We start from the raw sequence: 23,240 nt of genomic DNA on the forward strand, positions 1-23,240 counted from the left end.
GCACTTCTGATATTCAGTTGTTGACTGAGAGAATTCAATACACCAACCCCCAAATCAACTAAGAGAGCAAGGCATTTCACTGTTATTTTGAAATAGTGGCAATTTCACAACTGTTTGTTTTTTTCCCTTGGATTCTTTGCATTAAATGAATTGCTTGTCTATAAATATTGTCACACATTAAAAAAAACTCCGGATGGCAACTGGCTCTGGCTGTCTAAGGATACATTTAATTAGAGTGAAACAGAGAGGCTGTGTCACCACAGGGCCGAGCCAAGAGACACACGCTGGATTTATATACACATGGCTTCCCGCACAAACGCCCATTTACATTTTTCAGTCTGGGTTGGAATTGATTTTCATCATTAGTCATTGGACGTGTCAATAACCAGAGTTGTACATCCTCAGACAGCTCAATGATCTCCAATGCATTCAAAGTAAGTTATTTGCAGTAGGCCAGCTGTTATTTTGAATTTAGGTCCATGCTTTTTCCAACTCGCTGGTAAGATTGGACATACGGCTAGTTTCTCATCCTAGACAAGACGTGTGGGTAGTGAGGTTCTGTCTGGGCTAGCCGCAGTGCAGATGGCAGCATGCATACATAACTGTCATTGTCAACATAGTTGATGTGCACACAGGGGTGGTTCTAAGGGGTGGCAGGGGGTGGCATTTGCCCCCCCAGAAATATGATTTGCCACCCCAATTAAGAGCCCTGATTGTGACCAATAGCCTTAATGCTTGACATCATTTCAGACATAGAACTTTAGGTTGCAGGGTTTCACTTTAAGGGATTCACTGTATCACATAAGTGTGTGTGTCGATTATATAGTGTTTATAATTTTCCCTTAGTGTAGGAGCATGCCCCCCTGAAATACACTTTGCCACCCCTTTGCCACCCCAATAACACATGTCTGGAACCGCCCCTGTGTGCACAAAGCTTTCTTGGAAACAATACTGAACTACTGTAGCGTTCTGAACTCTGGTGCATTTTGTGGTTTGTGTACAATGGTTAGTATTCATTGTGAAATGTTGCAATCACACCCTGCGCTCATTTAATAGTATAATCAAAACAACACCCAATTCTTGCTATCTACTTTGAACAAGGCCAATGTTCAGACTGAGATAAAAAAGTATTTGCTTGACAGCAGTTTCCTAAATACAGTACTTCAGTATAGCGTATTAAAGTTACAGCCTATCGGTATTCTCAAGACATCCGTAAGACCTCTTCTGACCGCTGATAATCAACCACACATGCTATTATTACACTGCATCCCTCATCTAATTGCTGCAGAGCTCTGGCGCGCTTGTGCCAGGACTGGTCTGGTATAAAAAATCAGACCGGGCATTTTCATCCAAAACCGGTATACCAGGCATTGAGAGACACAATGAAGCATGTGTCAACATTTTTAGTCATCTATTACGAGCTATTTTGACCAAAAGAGCCAAAATGAATATTTAAGATCTGACTGGCAGAGGTTTGCTATGGCGGCATGAGGAGGACTGATATCATTACATAAAGGGGAAGGCCAAGCCAAAATCATCAACAGTCCACTGGGCAAATGCCCTGTATGCCCTATGGCCATCCAGCCTTTGCTTGAGCCCGTGTTGCTCTGCGCTGTCCTCCTGCTCGCTCAGGCTCAGGCAGGCTGTCAAGTCCTCCGTCTTCACCGACCGGTCCGTCTGGCCCGTCTGTGCGTGCATGCAAACTCTCTCTTATCAGCAGTCTGGCAGTACAAATGAATCAAGGCAAGAGTTGATACAGTACAGCCCAATTCACTCAGAGGGACTCACAGACCTTCAGCTGACCTGCCGCTAAGCATGGGAGACTGTAGGCTACTATTCAGGTTTTACAAATCAAGTCAACGGAGTTAGAGCGAGAAGAGAAAAAGTTTCTTTTAGCATGTGTTTGTGAATGTGAACGGCTTATGTTGTGCTTTTCTAAATTTATTTTTATTTTTAACAAGCTTGAGAAAACTTCATACTTGATCACTAACTATTAACTTTGATAAGTCACTCATATTTCTATGCCTCCGCCCAAAGTTGTTTTCCGCCAAAAGTTCCTGTGTGCATCTATCCGTCACAGATTTTTTTGTTTGTGCAACACTTTGCAATATCATTCATGTAATCCGGCGTTATATCTGATCTGCTTGTGATCAAAAATGATTGCCATGAAACCGAGTAATTGTTTAAAAAAAGAGAGCTCTAGCACCAAAGTCTCTTTAAGTGACAGTTTAAGTGACAGTTTGATCGCGACGAATAACATATCACAGGGAAATAATGCTGGTGAAGAATTGCTGATTGTTATGCTGTGAATCGATTTTATGGGCTAGAAAGGAGGCCAACATTAGACAAAATGCATTGCAAACATAATCTCTTCGCCTGTTTGGTTCTACGATTATATTTGAAAGTGCCATTTAGATTACATTTTTCAATGCCATCAAGATCAAGTGTTTGATGATGTTTTATGCCTCCTAGCCTTGAGGAATATATTAGTGCGCGATTTGTTCCTTGTCAGGCTTATAGTGGATGGCAGAGATGAGATCCCATCGTATTATGGGCAGGGTCACGAAGCCGTGTGACCTCCAGTCACCCACAGGGTTATATGACCTCTGACCTCTCTCATTAGCAGGGCTACGGCAGATTACTGTAATGAGGCATGATGGGAAGAGAAGGGGTGGACTGGACTGGGGGAGACATAGGGCCTGGGCACTTTTGGCTTAATTAGCGAAGCAGAACTGACTCACCGATGGGCCCTGCAGCCTTGGGCCCTATTTTTAGAAATGTTTTTTTAAAAAAAAAAAGTGTTTTCTGATTTCTGAAAATAGGGGCCCACGAGGGTGCAGGGCCCACGGGGAAATGCCCGATATGCCAGATGGCCAGTCCAGTCCTGGGAAGAGTTGGACTGGATAGAGCCAGGGCAGGCTGACCAAACCAAATGATCTAACCCCCCATCCCATCCTGTGACCCTCCCCAGGCCCCTCTCTCGTCGGCATGGTGCAGAAGGCTGGACTGGGGGAGAAATAGGGCCCGGGCACTATTGGCTTAAAGGGGCCCCCCTCATAATTAGCGATGTAGAACTGACTTACGGGAGGGCCCTGCACCCTTGGGTCCCTATTTTCAGAAATGTTTAAAAAATTAACCAAATCACTTAACCAAATGATCTAACCCCATCATCCCATCCTGTGACCCCTCCCTCCCCAGGCCCCTCGCTCGTTGGCATGGTGCAGAAGGACTGGGCGGCCCAGAACAGTATTGCCCTCTCCTGGAAGGACACTGAGCGCTCCCCGCTGCCCGTCTTGGACTATGAGATCAAGTATTACGAAAAGGTATGCTCACTCACTCTATGTATATATCCCGTTAAGACACAGTGTTATAAATTTGCTGTTACCAGAATGGCAATGACCAAGTCGTAATATATTACTAAAGGCCCTGTGTTATGTCATAGTATTGTAGTACTATGATACTTAACTATTCAATGGCTATTACAGCGTGCCACTGAGGGTACGCCGTGCATTAAGGGGCTACATATAGGGGCATTTTTGCCTTTATTTCGATAGGACAGTATGAGAGTGAGAGGCGACAGGAAGTGTGAGGGAGAGAGATGGGGGGAGGATTAGCAAATGACCCAGGTCGGAATCGAACCCGGGTCGCAGACGTAGTAATCTAGTGCCATATAAATATATATATATATATATGGGCCGGGGTTGACAGTGAAGAGTGGGATAGGAAGTGAGTGGGAGAAAAAGAGAGGGGAAGATCGGGAATTACCTCAAGGTTGGGAATTGAATCTGGGTCCCCGGTGTAACAGTACAGTGCCCTACCGCTTGTGCCACGGTGGGGCCTGTTCACTCTCTCCTCTGATGGGACACTTAATTTGAGATTATAAAGTCGGTTTTGGTATTCATAAATAAATACAATGTTCTATTGGGGTGACTTGAATCTTCAAAGGGAGCTCTACTGAGAAACTATTCAGAATTCAGTAACATCTGGCCTTTGTGTCATAGTTATTGTAAACAGCTTAAAAATAAATTTCAGTGAAGCAAGATCAATCCAATCTGAGCTCCTCATAAACGAGATCTGAAATTACAATTATACTGCTATTTCTCTCTCCTAAGGGGGTTTTAGGAGAGACAGATCAGAAGTCAATAAGATCCTATTAATTTCTCAGAGACGACAATAAGAAGTACTATTTTCCGCTGTGGGATTCTTTACATGATCTGTACGCGAGTTAGCCTAAAATTAAATGAACAAGCTGTGTGTTCTATTATTTCGACTATTAGTTACAGTATGGGCAAATTAGCTCCTGTGCGACAGGCACGCGTAATTACATAAAAAGCTCCTGCCGACCCAGGGCCACTGCTAAGGTTTTGGAGGCCCTACGCGTAACTGGTGAGGTGGCCCCCCTCATAATGAAATAATCATAATAAAATAATAATAATAATAATAAGCCCAATAATAAGCCAAATAATAGTAATAACAATAATAGTTAGCTTGCCGGGATTGAGTAATGGAATACACATTTCTTTAAAATAAAAATATTTTTCATAACTAATAAATATATTTTGTAATGTCATTTTTTCATAAGGTTTTTCAGTCAATCTCAATTTAGGAGGCCCCAATTTTAGGGCAATGTGGTTGAGGCCCTAAGCGCTCTGCGTACTCTGCTTATGCCTAGCGTGGGCCTTTGCTAATCCACAATATCCATATCTGTGAAGGCAAGCGAGCCTGTTTAGGGACCTGGCTAGATCTGGCATCTGACAAGAGGAGACGTCTGTGGTGTCTGTTCACATGTCCCTCACAAGTTGTAAGGGTACCGTAGGCACACCTCAATCTTCAAAACGTTGTAACTGTATAATTAGACTATTAGACGAGGTAAGCTTGTTCTCTCATTTAAAAGTTCTATTGCGGCATGTCCCTTTTAACACATATTCTGGCGTAAAGCCGTCCTTGGCAGGGTTTCCCTCTGCACTTTATAGTTATGTCTCCTTGACAACACACTTCTCACCTTGACACAGTGACACTACCCTGAAAAGATCAAGATTGTGAAGTGTATGTACGTATGTGAGGTGATAAGTACAAGGTGTTCATTTGGGGTGATGTATCTGTGATACCACCTCTCCCCTAACCCACCTTGACTAACAAATGTTCAGCGAGAAACACTGAAGTGCTGGTTATACGTATCTGGATATGGATGTTTTTTTATCCGTTTACGTTTACGTTTCCGACATGTGGATAAAAATAAAAACTTAATTGTAACAGGTGCGTTTTAGCCCCCTAAATATTATATTTTTAAAGCCGGTTTATTGATTTGCGCATTCTTAAATTCTGTTTACTTGTGAACGGAGCATCAAAACCAATTTATTTATTAATCCCAAGGGAAATTAAATTCATTGACCAGTTAGGGTGTTAAAATGTGTCTATGCAATTTTGTATAAAGGAGTTAAAGGACCAGTTCAGTCAATTTCAATATGCTGTTGTATTGCTCACGCTACCCTTGACTTGTCAGTACCCGGTGATGCCACATTTTTCGGCTAAGCCCTTTCCGAGATGAGAGCTATTGTAATGGGGGCAGTGTTTGTTTAATTTTTTTTTTTAAATAACATAGGCCTACTCCAAATATTTTCCCAAAAGGTACCGCTGTTTGCTAGTTGTCTGCTGATGTAGTATAACCTTTCGGATGTTTTTGGGAATAAATAAAAATGATTAAAAAAAAAAAATGTAAACAAAGCGCTGCCCCCATTGCAATGACCAAGATCTCGTAAAAAGGCCGAAGAAGAAGAAAAGAAGAAGAAGAACCTCAGGTACTGACAAGTCCATGGTAGTGTGAGCATTACAACTGCATGTTGAAATTGACTGAACTAGTCCTTTAAGGAAATATACAAGTAAACAGCTTCTGAGTTCTGTTTTGTTTTCTATGTTACATGCACGTCCTTCCTTCAGGAGCACGAGCAACTCAGCTACTCCTCCACGCGTAGCAAGGTGCCCAGTGTCATCATCGCCGGACTCAAGCCCTCCACCATCTACACCTTCCACATCCGAGCGCGCACGCCTGCTGGCTACACCGGCTACAGCCCCAAGTTTGAGTTTGAGACGGGGGAAGACGGTAAGGCTCTCTACAGTAGTCCAGTGGTGTAGTCTATGTAGAACGCGGGTATACGGAGTATACCCACTTCTAAATTTCAGGGATTTCAGTATACCCACTTAAAATTGATTGATCCATAGTTTGAATAGCACAAATATATACAGTATACCCACTTCAGAAAATGCTCAAATATACAGTATACCCACCATAAAAAAGTAGACTACACCACTGCAGTAGTCTTATTATTACATTACTGTACATTACATTTACATCAACTGACGCTTTTCTTCCAAAGCGAATAACATAGAGATTTCAGGCCGACCAGAACGGAGCCGGTGCCGGTGCACGCACCAGTTACGTTCAGCTTTTAAGTGCTTACCTGCGAACAGCCTGTGTTCATACAGGGCTCTGAACTTTTTACGCACGTGACTGTGTTACCCGGATGGACCTGCTGACGGACACGTTGTCATCACGGTTCGCGGAGAAAAAACGAGTATTTCGTGGTTCACATTGCAAACGAACTTTCCGGTTCGCGAACGCTAAGATCTTTGGCATGAACACGACGGCCGGTTCGCGATTAGGTGCGGGAACGAGAACCGGCACGGTTCTCAGTCAGCCTGAATGTGCCCACAGATATTACAGGGTATTGGTTACAGTCCCTCAAGAAATAGGGACTCACTAATTCGACGCCCTTTCGGTACTTACGCCTTATGTCATACGACCCTAAACCTAAACCAAACCCTAACCTTAACCCTAAACCTAAACCTAACCCTAACCCTAATAGGGATGTTAACCGGTAACCGGTTAACCGATAGTCGACCGGATCAACTTTAACCGGTTAAAATGTTCTGCCACCGGTTAACCGGTTGTAATAATAATAATAACTATAAAGTAATTTCCTCCCAAAAAGCCCCCAAAAACGATAATTTTGAGGTTTTAGTACGATAATTCAGCATTTTCCATCTGGCAACAGTGGCTGGACATGGCAGGTCCTGTCTGTGCAGCAAAAAAAAGGCTTATGTGAAAAATATATATTTTAAAAAAAATCAGTGCTGTGCATATCAGGCACGTGAACGTTGTATAATTTAAGATTACCGGTTAACCGGTTAACCACCGGTTCATGAGTCCCAGTAGCCGGTTAAGAGTTTTTTCCATTTTCGCCATCCCTAAACCCTAACCCTAACCTTAACCCTAACCCTAAATTGCTTGTTTGAAATGTTTGATTACCATGTGATGGTACCGAAAGGGCGTCAAACTAGTGAGTCCCCAAGAAATATGGGGTTAGGTGGCTTGCTCAAAGGCACGTAAGCCATCATGGGTGAAGTTGTACAGGTAGGTAGAGGTAGGCAGGGGATTCGAACCTCCAATCTTGTAATCTTAAGACTATCTCCCTAACCATTAGGCTATGGCTGTCTATGGTGCCCGGTGGGTACTCTAGTTCCCCCTGTCCTCCACAGCTGTTCCTGTCGACCAGGGCGCCGAGTCTCGAAAGCATAGAGTAGTTGCTAACCAGTTAGCAACTTATTAGGTTTCCAATGGGAAATTGCATTGCAACAAAGTCAGTTGCTAACTTATTAACCAAAAATGTTGTCGAGAAACGCACCCCAGATCTTTTCCCTGCTCTGTCTGTCAGTCTCCGCAGTGTGCCGCTTGAGCCCCCTCTCAGCCGCGCTGAATATTCATTCATCCGCTTGCACGCTGAAGGAAGGATAATCACATTTGAAAAGGGTTGTGGCATTTATAGCCATTATGGCCCCTAGATAAAGGTGGTGTTCATTGCCTTTCAACAATAAACACCAACGGTTTGAGAACAATCAAATTAGACCCACTGGAATGTAGACAGAAAATGATCCCATTATGTTCATCATAACCTTGCCAGCCAAGTCACCAGCATCACGGGCACATAGTATATAGCATAGTAGTACCTGGAGCATTTAAGGAATCAGCTTTTATCTTTTTGCTTTATTTTCTCTTCTATTATTATTATAATTTTTTTTATACGACACCCCGCCATAAATATATTTTAGGTAATAAATAGGTAGGTGTTCAGGTCATTGAGCATTTTTCTCATTTCACATTTGAGTTGCTACTCAGGCGAGGGCATGTGTTTGCCGGAGAAGTAGAGAGAGAGTGCACAGTACTGTACTGTAGGTGCTTTGTGAGGAGCCAGGTTTAGCGAAAAAAGAAACCTCTGTAAGACCAGAGTTTTGGCTGACATAGTAGGCTCTGATGCCTCACTGTTCTGCTCAAAGCACTCATTAGCACTCTAGCAAATCAAACTGGCTTCGTTAATTAAACGCCCCCTCCCCATTTAAAACAAAAAACCAAGAACACTGAAGGCTTTCTGGGGTTAAAGTTTGTGTGAAGTAATCTGCTGTTGAGATCTGCAGTACCCCTCTTCATCAAAAGAGGGCCACTAATTACCTCTGCTCTGTCCAACCGTGTCACATCGCATCAGCACTCTCCACGTCCAGGGCTGGAGTAACGCATGCACTGGCTAGATATGGCTAGGAAGCCTATGGGCCCCCACCTGCCAGGGGCCCCCCCGATTGGCCAAAAGTACAACATTTCAGAATTATGTCAAGATGTGATATTGGAAAATCATTTTTAAATCTTGTTAATACTGTCCACAATTGGCAGACATGCTATCCTTGATTCCTAGCTCGTAATTATGACACTGTCTGTGTCATTTTTTGCAAAATTTGCCTTCCGGGGGGGGGGCACAGCAACCTGTAGCTTAGGGGCCCCAGGCTATATCAATCTGGCTCTGTCCCCATCCTCATGCCCCACTCACTGCTTTATCAAAGATTTTACAGCACACTCCTCTCCTCCTCTTCTCTTCTCATCTTCTCCACACTCTCCTCCTCCTCCTCCTCCTCCTCCTCCTCCTCCTCCTCCTCCTCCTCCTCCTCCTCCTCAATTGTCATAGCACACTCTTCTCCTCCTCAATTGTCATTGGCTCCCCCCCCCCTACTCTCCACCTCTCTAGCTTTCACCACACATCTTTTGTGGTGTTCTTGATTGTGTGTAGCTTGATTTTTCATGACCTCTGATTACTTCATTTGCATTAATGCATTTTTTTTCACATGGTTATCTGAACGCCCAAGTTTTTTATGAGAAGTGTTACTAAACTTGGACAAGTGACCCAGTTAAGCAGTCCTTTCTCTCTCTTTTGGTTATGAATGTTTTTTTTTTTATTTGTTGATTTGTTTTCAATCTGAACCCTTAAATAGTCTATGCGCACCAGGAGATACATACATTATGATCTAACTAAAAAAATGTATGTATCCATTGACCAGTTAGGGTGTTAAAATGTGTCTATGCAATTTTGTATAATGGAGTTAAAGGACCAGTTCAGTCAATTTCAATATGCTGTTGTATTACTCACGCTACCCTTGACTTGTCAATACCCGGTGATACCACATTTTTTGGCTAAGCCCTTTCTGAGATATATGAGCTATTCTAATGGGGGCAGCGTTTGTTTACATTTTAAAAAAAGATAACATAGGCCTACTCCAGATATTTTCCCAAAAGGTACAGCTGTTTGCTAGTTGTCTGCTGATGTGTATAACCTTTTGGATGTTTTTGGAATAAATTAAAAAAAAAAAAAACAATTTAAATGTAAAAAAAGCGCTGCCCCAATTACAATGACCAAGATCTCGGAAAAGGCTGAAGAAGGAAAAAAAACCCTCAGGTACTGACAAATCCAGGGTAGTGTGAGCATTACAAATGCATGTTGAAATTGGCTTAAGTGGTCCTTTAAGACCTCTGAATTATATCCAAAGCACTCTCCTTTGAGTCAAGGTAGGAGCATTTGAAAACCCTTTATTTTACATCGAGGCCTAGCCTGGCGAGCCAGACCCGTCGCTGGGGCGTCTAGATTTCTAGGCTAATCGAGGCCCAGATGTAAAATAAAGGGTTTTTAAATACTCCAACTACCTTGACTCAAAGGAGAGTGTTTTGGATATAATTCAGAAGTCTATGAAGCCGTAAAAGGAATAACCAGATGCAACCCTTGAGCCTGGAGAGAAGACTATAGGGCTGTTCTTTCCTCTTACCATTGCGCTTTGAGACAACTTCATAGTTGTGATACTGCGCTATATATAAATACATGTTGCATTGTACTATATTATATAATAGTATCATAGTTTTGATACTGTGCTACATAAATACATGTTGTATTGTACTGTATAATATTTTTTTTTAATTATTTATCCTTTATTTAGCCAGGATTGTCCCATTGAGACTACAGTCTCTTCTGCCAGGGAGTCCTGGTCAAAATGGCAGCATACATATAGTTACAGACACAGACAAACACGTAGACAAAAAGGAAAATAAATGTACAAAAAACACATTAAGAAGAATAAGTTTACATAAAACGTATTTTGAGATAAAAAGCCTATGTGCTGCATAGTCAGAAACAATGACACTCCTCTGTGTATAGGCCTACTGTATTAATTAATAATATAATAGCATCATAGTTGTAATACTACACTATATTAATGCATGTTGTATTGTAGTGTATTGTATAATGGCATCATAGTTGTAATACTACACTATATTAATACATGTTGTATTGTAGTGTATAATTAATATAATAGCATCATAGTTGTAATACTGCACTCTATTAATGCATGTTGTATTGTAGTGTATTGTATAATGAAATATCTGTGTTTTGCCACTCAGCCTCAGATATGGCAGCTGATCAAGGTCAGGTGTTGGTCATCGTCACGGCAGCAGTTGGAGGTTTCACCCTGCTCGTCATCCTCACTCTGTTCTTCCTCATCACGGGAAGGTAGGAATCACAAAAGACACATGCAAGCACGTGCGCACACACACACACACCACGCCACGCACACGCACACACACACACACACACACACACACACACACACACACACACACACACACACACACACACACACACACACACACACACACACACACACACACACACACACACACACACACACACACACACACACACACACACACACACACACACACACAGGACAACGCAGAACGACGATCCTCCTTTATAATGCAGTGTTCTTTCAGAGTCAATGTGGATTCTTTTTTAAATAAAGGGAGGCATACGTACTATATTACTCTTACTGGTACAAACCTTTTTTGTAACCTAAAAGAGCAACAGGAAGATCAACGATGTTTTTAAACACAATGTACCTCAAAAGGTAACAGGTAAGTTACTGAACCTAAAAGCCACCAGGAAGATACTTTACACTTTGCTACTATAAAGCATCAAAACGTTTCCATGGAGGGTGCTAGAAGGTCTGACCTTTCTCTGACATTTGAATTCATTGGAGTTCTTTGTGGAGCAGTACTGTAGGTTTCATGTGAATGAGGTTGGTGGCTGATGGAAATAAGGTCCTCCAAACAGCCACAGTCAGTGTTACTGTAGGCACGCCACAGACGTTGCCTGATATTGACACCAAGTTGTTGTGTGAGGACAGGTGTGTTGTGCACTGGTGAGGTGTTGCAGAGGCATTAGTCAAAGCTCATGGGATTGAGAGGGTTTTGGGAGTGCAGTAAATTATATACTGTACTAGCCAATTTTCTCAGTGAGAATTAAGTTGAACCTAGACATAAAATCTTGTAGTTTTGACACGAGCACAATGGAAGCATCTGAGTTAGGCTACCTAGCAACAAATATAACCATCAAAAAGTGTTTTTAAAAAATCATGTCGGGTTGTGTGTGGCGGTTTTGATATTGTTCTGATACATTGTGCCATCATTTGTTTCACTTTTATGTCAGGACTATGTCCCGTCAACTAGCAACTGTACACAGTACATTTTGTGGCGTTAATTCAACACTTAAAGAGTTCATTTAAGTCCAAATAAGGTCAAATCAACCCTCTACGTGTTAAATGAACGCTGCAGAATCTGTTTTGTTATCATGGGATGTGAAGCGATGAAGCAGAGCATCAGTTCTGTTCACTTGCATATCAGTGGTGTTGCATTGAACAGAAGGGCTGTGTGTGAAGGGGTGCCTGCATGGCTGATTTTGCATGTGCGATATCATCTACTCTACCCATAAGCCCTCCAAAAAAAGTGTCAATTCACATCACTTTTTAATATCGCTATTCTACTGTGCTGCACAGTGCACACCTGTGTGACAGACATGACTTGAACACATTCCTACTTTGTACAGTATATGATTCATTTCACCCAGGCCATTTATGCTGACTGCTCATATCTGGGTTTTGTGCTGTGTGAACGAAAATAGAAAACAACGGACCTTCCCATCCTTGAACACCACGAGAAAACTCTGCAGTGCAATTTTCACTATTTGCCCTTTTGACACAGAAAAGCAGGAGAAAGTCCAGCACTGCTTTTAAATTGGGAAGGGAGTTTTGCTAAAGCTCAAAAGATCAAATGCGGTTAATAGATAACTAAGGTAGATAACTACGGTAGGCACACCTGCCTAGCTAATTGCATAGTGATTTTGTGCCATGTTAGAATTCAAATGTCAATACAGAAAATGTACATGTACTCAATGATGGCGTAATTGAAGGCTTCTTCATGGCTTTCAATTTGTGAAAGGTTAAAATTGTAGAAAGCTATAATTGTGAAGTAGGAAGTGTTTTTGAAATCTTCCACCTCACCACGGTCTGCTCATGCATACTATTGCCTCTTTTCCACTGCCGGTTTTCTGGTTGGCCTACACCTCGACACAGCTTGACTCGGCCTCCACATTTTGCTTTTCGATTGAGCTGTGTCATGCCTCTTCGAAAAGCAAAAAGTGGCGGCTGAGTCGTGCTTTGTCGAGCTGTAGGCCTACCAGATAACCGGCAGTGGAAAAGAGGCATTACCTATTATGTTTTAGTGACCGTGATGAAGCCGTCTTTCCTTCCATAAATGCCCCATACAACATCTGCCTTTAAGCTACTGTATCTGCAATAACGTAGACACTAGAGGTCAAATCATGTTTATTTGCTCCTTAGTTTGGGTTTGCATTGAGTAGAGTGGGAGTGGAGTTTTATAATGTCAGGGGGAAAGAGCTGAAGCAGGCAGTTTGGAGTGCCGAGCAGTGGAGCCCTAATGGGAGAACATCAGTCATCCTCTCCCAGCCCGGCAAGCACCGAGTTCACATACACACAAACAGGCCCACTGACAGAGGGGGACAAAGGGGTCAGCTGTCCCGGGCCCAGGGGGAAGGGGGGCACAGCATTGGGTTCACATTTCATCGTATGTATTGGGTGGGGGGGCCCATTCAGATGTCTTTGTCTTGGGCCCAGCCAAAGCTGTCAGTGGCCCTGCCTAACTCCATCCCTACAGTACCCCTCTTTGCATTTTGTTTTTTCAGGACAAAAACAAACACATGCGCACACCATGCACACACAAATACAAAAACACACACACACACACGCACACACCCTGATATACATACTTATCTAAAGTCTGTTTTTTTTTTTTTTTTTTTTTTTACAAAGCTAGCGCAAAGTTGTCCACAACATCAAAAATCAGCAGCCTCACCTGCTGGTGTAAAACAAACCACAACAAACAAACAAAGCCCCCTGTAAATAAACACAGCCCTCTGGGAGTCCTTTTCAATATCACATAATCAATGGCAGTGCTGGATTTTCCTGTGGTGACACTTGTAATAATAATAATGGTGAACATATTTGGTTTAATTTATCTGCCATTTCTTGCCATGCATGTTTTGTATGTCTACTGTATTTGTATTATCTCACTCTATATTATATAGTCTAGCATCCAGTGCATATGCAGAGATACATCCGGAATGCTTCCTATATAGCTACATTTTTTTCTTTTCTTTTATGGAATAAATTTACTTCCCTACTGTTCTGTTAACATGCAACTAGCAGTTCTTCCTTTTCTTCTAGTGTCTACTATTTGGGTAACACTTGTTCATTTCCAAGATGTTCTGGATGAGAGAGAGCACTTGACATTGCTTATGAAAAGTTAATCAATGCCCACTGAAATGCGGCTAGCTCTCCCTGCCCCAGTATTGACTTCCTCCTCAATGCAGTTCTCCATTGCCAAAGTAAATATTCCTGTGCGAGGTCACAAGGCCTTTCCCTGACCCCACACCCCCAGTGCCCCCTAGTACACCACCAGGGCCGCTGACAGATTTTCCTGGGCCCAGGACAAAGTCATCTGGACGGGCCCCTTACCCAATGCATACAATGTAATTATGACCAAATTCTCTGCCCCCTCTCTCCCTGGGCCCGGGACAACATACCCCTTTGCCCACCCCTTGTCGGCGGGCTTGTACACCACCTCCAGTGTCTGGGGGCGGGGGGTCCACAGCAGGTCTGGCTTGAGGCACATGTCAGTGGTGTTTTTTAATGAATGGAGTGACCCCATCAGTAGGGGGGTCGATACTGCCACTTCCTATTCCTCCACTCCTCCTTCAGCGGATGAGCACTGGCTATCTGCTCTGTCCATCAGCCAGCTCTCCTCTCCTCTTCCTCCCCCTCCTCCTCTCCTCTCCCCTCCTCCTCCCCCTCCTCCTCTCCTCTCCTCTCCTCTCCTCTCCTCTCCTCTCCTCTCCTCCCCCTCCTCCTATCCTCTCCCCTCCTCCTCCCCATCCTCCTCCCCCTCCTCCTCTCCTCTCCTCTCCCCTCCTCTCTTGTCCTCTCCTCTCCTCTTCTCTCTTGTCCTCTCCTCTCCTCTCTCCTCTCCTCTCCTTATCAGTTGCCTCCTCTCCTCTCCTCTCCTCTCCTCTCCTCTCCTCTCCTCTCCCGTGCCGCCGCGTGACATGCTGTTCTAATCTGACAGCACCCATCATGTTGGCCCCTTCCCCTTCCCCTTCCTACACCACCCACGCACCCGTCACTCCACTCTCCTATCTGCTTGCCTGCTTTCACAGCGTTCCTAATGGCCAGTCACAATCGAGAAAACACTTGTAGGTCTTTCAAGGCCAATTCGAGCCTTACCTGAATTCCTTGTACCATTTTAGGTGTCATTATTGTAGAAAAAATATAAAGCATAGTATAGGTAGTTTTAGTCCTTTCTCTTATTATGGCCTTCTTGCGTATCCAGGCATAGTAGTGTTGTTCTTTTAGGAGTACCATCACATATATGTGATTGGAATTTTGCCATAATGTAGAGTTCTCATTATGATGCCATAAGGACTTCGCAGGATTTTTAACACCGAGTTCTATGGGAGCTGTAGAATCTTTGAGTAAAATGTTCACGATCATTTTTGCTCCGATTACTATTTCAAAGCCACTCGCATGTCAGGAAGCTGGTTTGACAGCTGAATGAATTTTTCCAGAGGGCCCTTGAAGTGCGTCGAAGAAAACCCTACTGGTGGCTAAAGATCACAGACGTCTAATCATCATCCCGACGATTCCTACAGTACAGCTCTGCCCAAGTCAAGTCAGCCTGCCTTTAAAGTTGATTTCTGTTGGCGCTTGAAGTAGCTGGTGGTCTCTGTCTCATTTATTTCCTGTCACTGGCGTGGCTGGGGAGCGTCGACTCTTCACATCACATACACAGCTCCCAACAACTGGACAGCGGCTGTCTGTCGCCGTGGCAGCAGAGGGGGAGATGCTGTCACCCAGAGACCACAGATACACAGCAGAGATCCAATACTGTCTCTCTATCTCTCACTCTCTCTCATTCTCTCTTTTGCCCCCTCTCTCTCTCTCTCTCTCTCTCTCTAGCTCTCTCTTTCTCTCTCTCCCTCCTTCTCTCTCTCCTTCACTCTCTCTCACTCTCTCACCCCCCCTCTCTCTCACACACACACACACACACACACACACACACACACACACACACACACACACACACACACACACACACACACACACACACACACACACACACACACACACACACACACACACACACACACACACACAAATATATAGCCTACACAGGAAACAAAATAAAGATGTCTCAAATAAAAGTGGGAAGCCATTTTTTACAGGAACTCAGCCAAGAGCATTTTAAACTAGAACTACAGGCCTCATATGGACTGTAAAGTTTACCCTCATTACTGTCACATTTAGCATTACAGTTTTTCTAGATTGTTTACACACCATTTCTGGCATCTGACATCCTTGCCTCAAAGCAATGTACTCTCTTCTAAAAAGGCTATTTTTTGTTCTCAAATGACACACAAAAGCCATCATTTTACAGTAACTAATCGACAGGTGTAGTACCCTCCTTTTCCCCTCCAGCTTTCTGACACGCTCCCCATCCTACTTCATGTGCACAAGTGCTCTCAGAATGATTGGTTTGTGTTACCGCCATCTTTACTATACATGACCAAAGGCATTCTGCAGCCTGCAACTCAAGTCACTCCACAGACAAGTCCATCAGCGACTTCAACAGAAGCTTTCAGCTGTCCAATACAGTCAGAGCCAGTTTGCCGTTACATGCTATGTCCTCTCTGGACTTTTTCCTTATGTCTCCTCCACCCAGGCCTGCCGACAGGGGTTAGTTGTCCCGGGCCCAGAGAAAGGAGGGGCCCAGAATTGGGACCCCTTCACAATGTATGAATAGGGGAGAGGGCCTTTTCAGATGGCTTTGTCCCAGGCCCCGAAAAAGCTGTCAGCGGCCCTGCCTCCACCAGTATGGCAGTACAGTAGCACACGGCTCTCTCGGTCTCATGCCCATGGAGGAGCGAGGATGGCGCCTGCCCCCTCTCCTCTCCTCCACCAGTATGGCAATACAGTAGCACACGGCTCTCTCAGTCTCATACAGCCCCATAGAGGAGCAAGGATGACGCCTGCCCCCTCTCCTCTTCTCCACCAGTATGGCAGTACAGTAGCACACGGCTCTCTCGGTCTCATGCAGCCCCATGGAGGAGCGAGGATGACGCCTGCTCCCCCTCCTCTCCTCCACCAGTATGGTGACAGTACAGTAGCACACGGCTCTCTCGGTCCCAGCCCCATGGAGGAGGGTGGGTGACGTCTGCCTCCTCTCCTCTCCTCTCCTCCACGCAGGCAGGCAGCGTAGGCTCTAATGGGCTACCTAATTGCTTTATCAGGGCGGTGGGAGCAACGCCGAAGTGTCTCCAAAGAACGCTTCTGCTCTTCCTACGGGTCTCCTAAAGCAAGGTCCATTACCCCATACTTGGAATGGGATCATGCCGGAGAATTTTAATTGCATCCAGGAGCATGTGATAAAATTAATTAAAGTTGGTTCTACTACCTTGAGTGTGTGTGTATGTACGTACCAGAGAGGGTTGTGCGAGAGATCTCTACTTCGGAAATATGATGAGATATCATGCAGAGCGAGCAAAGCTCCTTTTTTAGTGTGAGGACGAGTGCTATGAATAGTCGGGCCCCATCTGCTGAAATGTAAATGTGTGAGGTGCTGTAATGAGGAAAATGACTCGATGAAATCCAAAGTGCGCGACGACGGCACCGTGCTAATCTTGTTCTTCTCCAAGTGCCTGTACGAGGAAGAGGAAGGAAGGCGTTGAGGAAATGAAGAGAAGAGTTGGCAGAGCTTAACTCACGTGTCTACTGTATGTGCACGCACGCGTGCATACAATATGGCCGGCCCGTGTGCTAGGTTGCCCATATGCTTTTTACACTTTTTACTTTTTACTGCACTACTTTACAATCACATTACTTTTTGCAGAATGTCTTTGTGTACCTTACAAGGATTTATGCTCTTAATTGGATACTATTTATGTCTTACTTCTCTAACTTCTACATCAATGCTTCATCATAGACTTACCGGTAACACTTTACTTTACGGATCGCTAATAAGGTGGTAATTTCGTGTTAATTTCATAGTTATTTCATAGTTATTTCAGGGTAATAACTGTTTGTTTTTAGTAACAACAGCAAAATAACCATACAGTTTCCAGTGCATTGTGTGTGTGTGTGTGTGTGTGTGTGTATGTGTGCGTGTGTGTGTGTGTGTGTGTGTGTGTGTGTGTGTGTGTGTGTGTGTGTGTGTGTGTGTGTGTGTGTGTGTGTGTGTGTGTGTGTGTGTGTGTGTGTGTGTGTGTGTGTGTCAACAAAGTGTCACCGTGCTGCGAGTCATCAGGGTGTCACCACAATGCACTGGAAACTGTATGGTTATTTTGCTGTTGTTACTGAAAACAAACAGTTATTACCCTGAAATAACTATGAAATTAACATGAAATTACCACCTTATTAGCGATCCATAAAGTAAAGTGTTACCGACATACCTGTCAACACTCCTTCTTGGTCATGCTAATCTCTTGTCTACCTCAACTCAACGAATATGTTTTTGCACAATTGCCTTTTTTTTGGTAGTCTTTATTTCCCTTCCTCTACTATTTCCTGTGTTATATCGTCGCCTTAGGATTATAGGGTTCTATCTGACTTTTGACCAGTTCTGAGATATTGAGGTTTAAAGATTTTGCACTCTGTAGATCAGAAGTGGCATATGGAATAGGTTTGTTTGATACACTAGACTTAAAGACACCTTCAATGAACTCTAAATCTAAAATATTAAAATCATCGAACATTTGGAAGTGGTGTTTTTTAAAACAGGTAAAATGTAGATAGAACCTTATTGCACTGAAATCGCAAAATGTTTTTAGGATTATAAGGTTCTATCTACCAAAACATCAAAATTAACAATAATTTCTGAACAAAACTCATAGATTACTAATAAAATAGTTGTAACAACACTGTTTAAAGAAAATTAAGTGGTATTTGGAGATTGCAGGCCACTGTATGTATTGCTGTACGATGCGATTTTGCACTGTATAATTGGGGCACTCTGTAGATCATAATTGGCATATGGAAAATGTTAATTTGATACACTAGACTTAAAGACACCTTAAATGAACTCTAAATCTGAAATATTTAAATAATTGAACATTTGGAAGTGGTGTTTTTTAAACAGGTAGAATGTAGATAGAACCTTGCCGCAAAATGTTTTTAGAATTATAGGGTTCTATCTACCAAAACATAGAAATTAACAATGGTTTCTGAACAAAACTCATAGATTACTAATACAATACAACTAATACAAATGTAACAACACTATTTAAAGAATATTAATTGGTATTTGGAGATTTCAGGCCACTGTAGGCCTATATATATATATGTATATATTGTATGTATTTACAATACCCGTAGTTAGATAGAGATTAACCTAGATATTAGAAACCCTTGGTTATTAGGGGTTCAGGGGCTTGTTCCCTAAGAAAATGAGGGAAAAAAGTCAAATTTTAACACAATACCAGAATGGAGCCCAAAAATGTCGATTTTTTTTTTTTGCCAAGGCCCATGGCCCAGTGTGGTGGAGAACCTATGTCCCAAGGGCCGTAATCATCTTATCCGGGCCCGATATACTTTTAATGTTATGCAGCTTCACATGAAATATGACATATTTTGTAAAGTATTCTTAGGAATTACATTTGCAATACAATTAAGTTGCATTTTCAGAGGACCTAGTGAAGGTGGGGTCTGTTGTGAAGGTGGCCGCCTTCAATATAGGCCTAAAGTGCAGGGGGAAATCCTGATTTGTGTTCATAGTACAGATGCAAAAGTTTCTCCACCCCTGGCCAAGTGGTTAAGGAGACTTTAAAGCAGATTGTTACAGGTTTGAAACCCACCCTACCACTCAGTGTCTCACTCCCTGGCTGAGATGCCCTTGTGCAAGGAATCTAACCTCTTACTTCTCCAGGGACTGTAGCCAATACTCTGTACCAATACCTTGTACTGTAAGTCCCTTTGGATGAAAAGCATATGGTAAGTGTAGGCCTAATATTATGTAATTTACTGTAAAATACCAGGTGTAGATCTGTTAGCACTGCAATACAATTCAAATATGCATTAGAGTTAAGTGAAATATTTTTGTATAGTATGGAGTTGTGTTTCTAAAATATTGCATACTGCAGTAAAACTGCACTATTGCTGCCAGACTATTCCAGGGCTGCATATAATACATTACCCACTTTTAACAGGTAGCCTACCTGTTTTTCACTTTCCAGGGATGAATAATGATATGCACAATGTTTTAAAAGTGATATTGAAACTGTAGCGTGGATGATGAGCTTTAGGGCCCCCTTGGTTCTTGCGGTCACTTGGCCTGGGTCAGTGTAATCTGTCATTGAGACCACTACATTATCTTAAATAGACCTAATAAAAGCTACACAATCTTAAATATGCTAAAAGCCTCCAGAAAATCTTAACTATACAGCCATCGGATTAAATGAACAAAAAAAAGCCCATAGGACATGCAGTACCTGTTCCACAGGTGGCACCTGGGAAAGGTTAGCCATGGCAAAATTAGATAGATAGGCCTAACGATATTTTATTGTAACGTTTGTCCCATTATTGGAGTGGGAACCAAAATGTGTCAAAAATAATAATAGTGAACCAAAGCCATTGTATATTAGTCAGATTACCATGCTGGTAGCCTACACCATGCGCAACCAGCGAGCACTTTGGTCAAATACAAGCGCTGTCAACACGTGCGTAAAGATTGCTGTCATTACTATCTTCCTACAGGGACTGCTTAGCTTGGTAAAATCAATTGTGATAGCATCTCATCGTAAAAGCTATGTGATAAGGTAGGCTTAATATTGATAGCCTAAGTTTGGTCATGTCCATGATAGGCCACTTTATGAGCAATTCTGACCCAACGCAACGCAAAACCTAATGTTGCCTCACGTAAGCACAGCTAATTGGCAAGCATGGGATTAAGAATTGCCACGTTTGTTCTTTGAATGTGTTTCGACCTCAACTTTCTAACGTGGGCTACATCAGTGTCACTGTAAGTTGCAAGATCTGTCCAACTTGGTGCATAGCTCCGCCTTTTGCTGATTAAATAAGCGGGGTGCATTGGAGTCGCCATCCTGGCTTTGAATGGCAAACAGAAGCTCATATTTGCAACATTTTGCGAGGCAATGTTAGCACTGAGACCGGAGACATGCGTTGGTATCATAACAAATGAAAAAGCAGCTGATTAGCCGCTTTGCAAAGCTGCTACATTCAATTGCGTTAGATAGAACCCTATAATTCTAAGTTGAAGTGCAGTTTTGCAGATAGAACCTTATGGTTCTGAGGATTAAACGGTGAAAAATGCATAAAACGTTAAAAAACACATTCTAGGATGTAAAGCAGTGCTACTATAATATGACTATGGCAATAACTCAATTTCGACCAAAATGTCAGATAGAACCCTATAATCCTAAGGCGACGATATGTGTCTGAAATGTCCATATGAGCATTATTGACTCAGTAATTTCCCCCTGGGGATCAATACAGTTACTCTACTCTAATCTGTACCTCACCATGGGTGATTCAAATGGCTTCTTATTTCTCCTGTCCATATTGTGTTTCTGAGTGTATTGAATGAATGTCGTTTTCATTGCTGGATGCCTTTAATGGCTGTATACTGTAGTTGTCCAGAAGAAAATGCAGAGGAGGTGAGCCTAGGGCAAGGCAGACATCCATTATCTCCGCAGAGACGACTTGCAAGAATCCTATAAGCAGGAAAGCCCATGGTGGAGCCCTGTGTCACGGTAGTGGGATGATCCTGCAAGTCACATAACAGGCAAAGACTCACAGAAGGTGCTGAGAGCAGAGGACAGGGACGCTGCTAAGGTTTTGGAGGCCCTAAGCATAGCTGGGAGGGAGGCCCCCCATCATAGTTAAATAATAATACGAATTGTAATATATTAACAAATAAATATATGTTTTGTAATGTAATTCAAGATTTTTTTCGTGACGTTTTTTAGTCAATCTCAATTTGAGAGGCCCACATTTTTGTGGGCAAAGTGGTTGGTGCCCCAAGCACAGGTTGGTGGCCTAAGCACTCTGGGTACTCTTCTTATGTCTAGCGGCGGCCCTGACAGAGGTGACAAAGAGTGGCACGTTATGCACTGAGCACTGAGAGGCTTCTCGGAACACAACCAAGGGCACAAAACGTTTGATCTAAGAAAGCACTGCATTCCTTCACCCGCCATTCTTTTGTAGTTTTATTCCCTCCACATAACAAAACACAAGTCACTTAAGTTTGTTTCGGAATTGTTTTTATTACAAAGTACTGCATTCTTCTGCCTCCTTACTCTAGCCATCCAAGATCCAACCCACAGATTAAATCTGTCAGCAAAGATTCTGGGAGAGAGGAGTGACATGCTGTGATGATGTGTCATCTGAAAGGAACTGCCTGTGATGTTCTCCTCCAGATGCTGCGTCTTTATTCGTGGCAGAGTACTGACCAACCATGTGGGTTTTGATGAGAGTGTCATGGGAGATCTTTCTCTTGGTGTCTTTTTTTCTCTCTGCGACAGGTGTCAGTGGTACATAAAAGCCAAGATGAAGTCGAATGACAAGCGGAGGGCACAGTATCAGAACGGTCATGGTGAGTGTTTTCATTCCCAACTCTGCTTCACTACGCTTATTTTAGGATATGACTCATCCAGCACCCATTCCATTTGCCTTCCAAGAGCAGGGCTGGGACTGGGGAAGAAAGAGGGCCCAGGCACTTTTGGCTTAAAGGGGCCCTTCATAATTAGTGGCACAGAATTGACTTACCGGTGGGCCACCCTCATCCTCTTCAACCAGGCCTGGACTGGCCATCTGGCATATCGGGCATTTCCTGATGGGCCCCGCACCCTCGTGGGCCCCTATTTTCTGACATTTTTCAAAATATTTGTAAAATATATAAAAGTATTTGAAAATAGGGGCCCACAAAGGTGCAGGGTCCACCGGGAAATGCCTGCTATGCCAGATGGCCAGTCCAGCCCTGTCCAAGAGTAGTTCAGAATCACACAGAAAGACCTGCATCTAGCTACCGCATCAGAATGGTCATGGTGATGAGTATTTTCCCAGCTCTACTACCAATGAATCCTATAGGAGTGAAAGATACGCCAGACTCGTTCTTTTCCGGTATCCATGTGATGTCGGGTGAACGCTTGCCTGATTATCATAGACTTGCAATCGAGATTCGATCTAGAAGCAGCGCCGCCGAAGGTGTTGCGTCACTAGGAGGGCGCAGCCTGGCTAGGTGAACGGCCCTTTAGGAGACCGTCCTTCGGTTAGGAGACCTTCGGAATCTTGAGGTTAAGAATAGTGCTGTAGATGGTGGTCCTGTAGCGCACTTCTTGTGCAAACGCCACAAAAAGAGAAGAAGAAGGAGGGGACAACACCCCCTCAGGAGACCGATGTTGAGCACACTCCTTTGCATTGGATGTGCAGAGTTTGACATGTCTTTCTCTCCCATA

General features: G+C 43.3%; 1 protein-coding gene across 1 annotated transcript in view; it reads left to right on the forward strand.

The window, feature by feature from the left end:
- Window positions 1–23,240, forward strand: part of LOC134460695 (ephrin type-A receptor 6-like) — a 138,927-nt gene that overhangs the window by 93,365 nt on the left and 22,322 nt on the right. Inside the window, exons 6-9 of the mRNA XM_063213074.1 lie at window positions 3,225–3,323; window positions 5,938–6,100; window positions 10,772–10,874; window positions 22,308–22,378. Of these exons, the coding sequence (XP_063069144.1) occupies window positions 3,225–3,323; window positions 5,938–6,100; window positions 10,772–10,874; window positions 22,308–22,378 (436 nt within the window). The remainder of the gene's footprint in view (window positions 1–3,224; window positions 3,324–5,937; window positions 6,101–10,771; window positions 10,875–22,307; window positions 22,379–23,240) is intronic.

The sequence above is a fragment of the Engraulis encrasicolus genome, chromosome 13 (assembly GCF_034702125.1).
Source record: "Engraulis encrasicolus isolate BLACKSEA-1 chromosome 13, IST_EnEncr_1.0, whole genome shotgun sequence".
Classification (NCBI taxonomy): domain Eukaryota; kingdom Metazoa; phylum Chordata; class Actinopteri; order Clupeiformes; family Engraulidae; genus Engraulis; species Engraulis encrasicolus.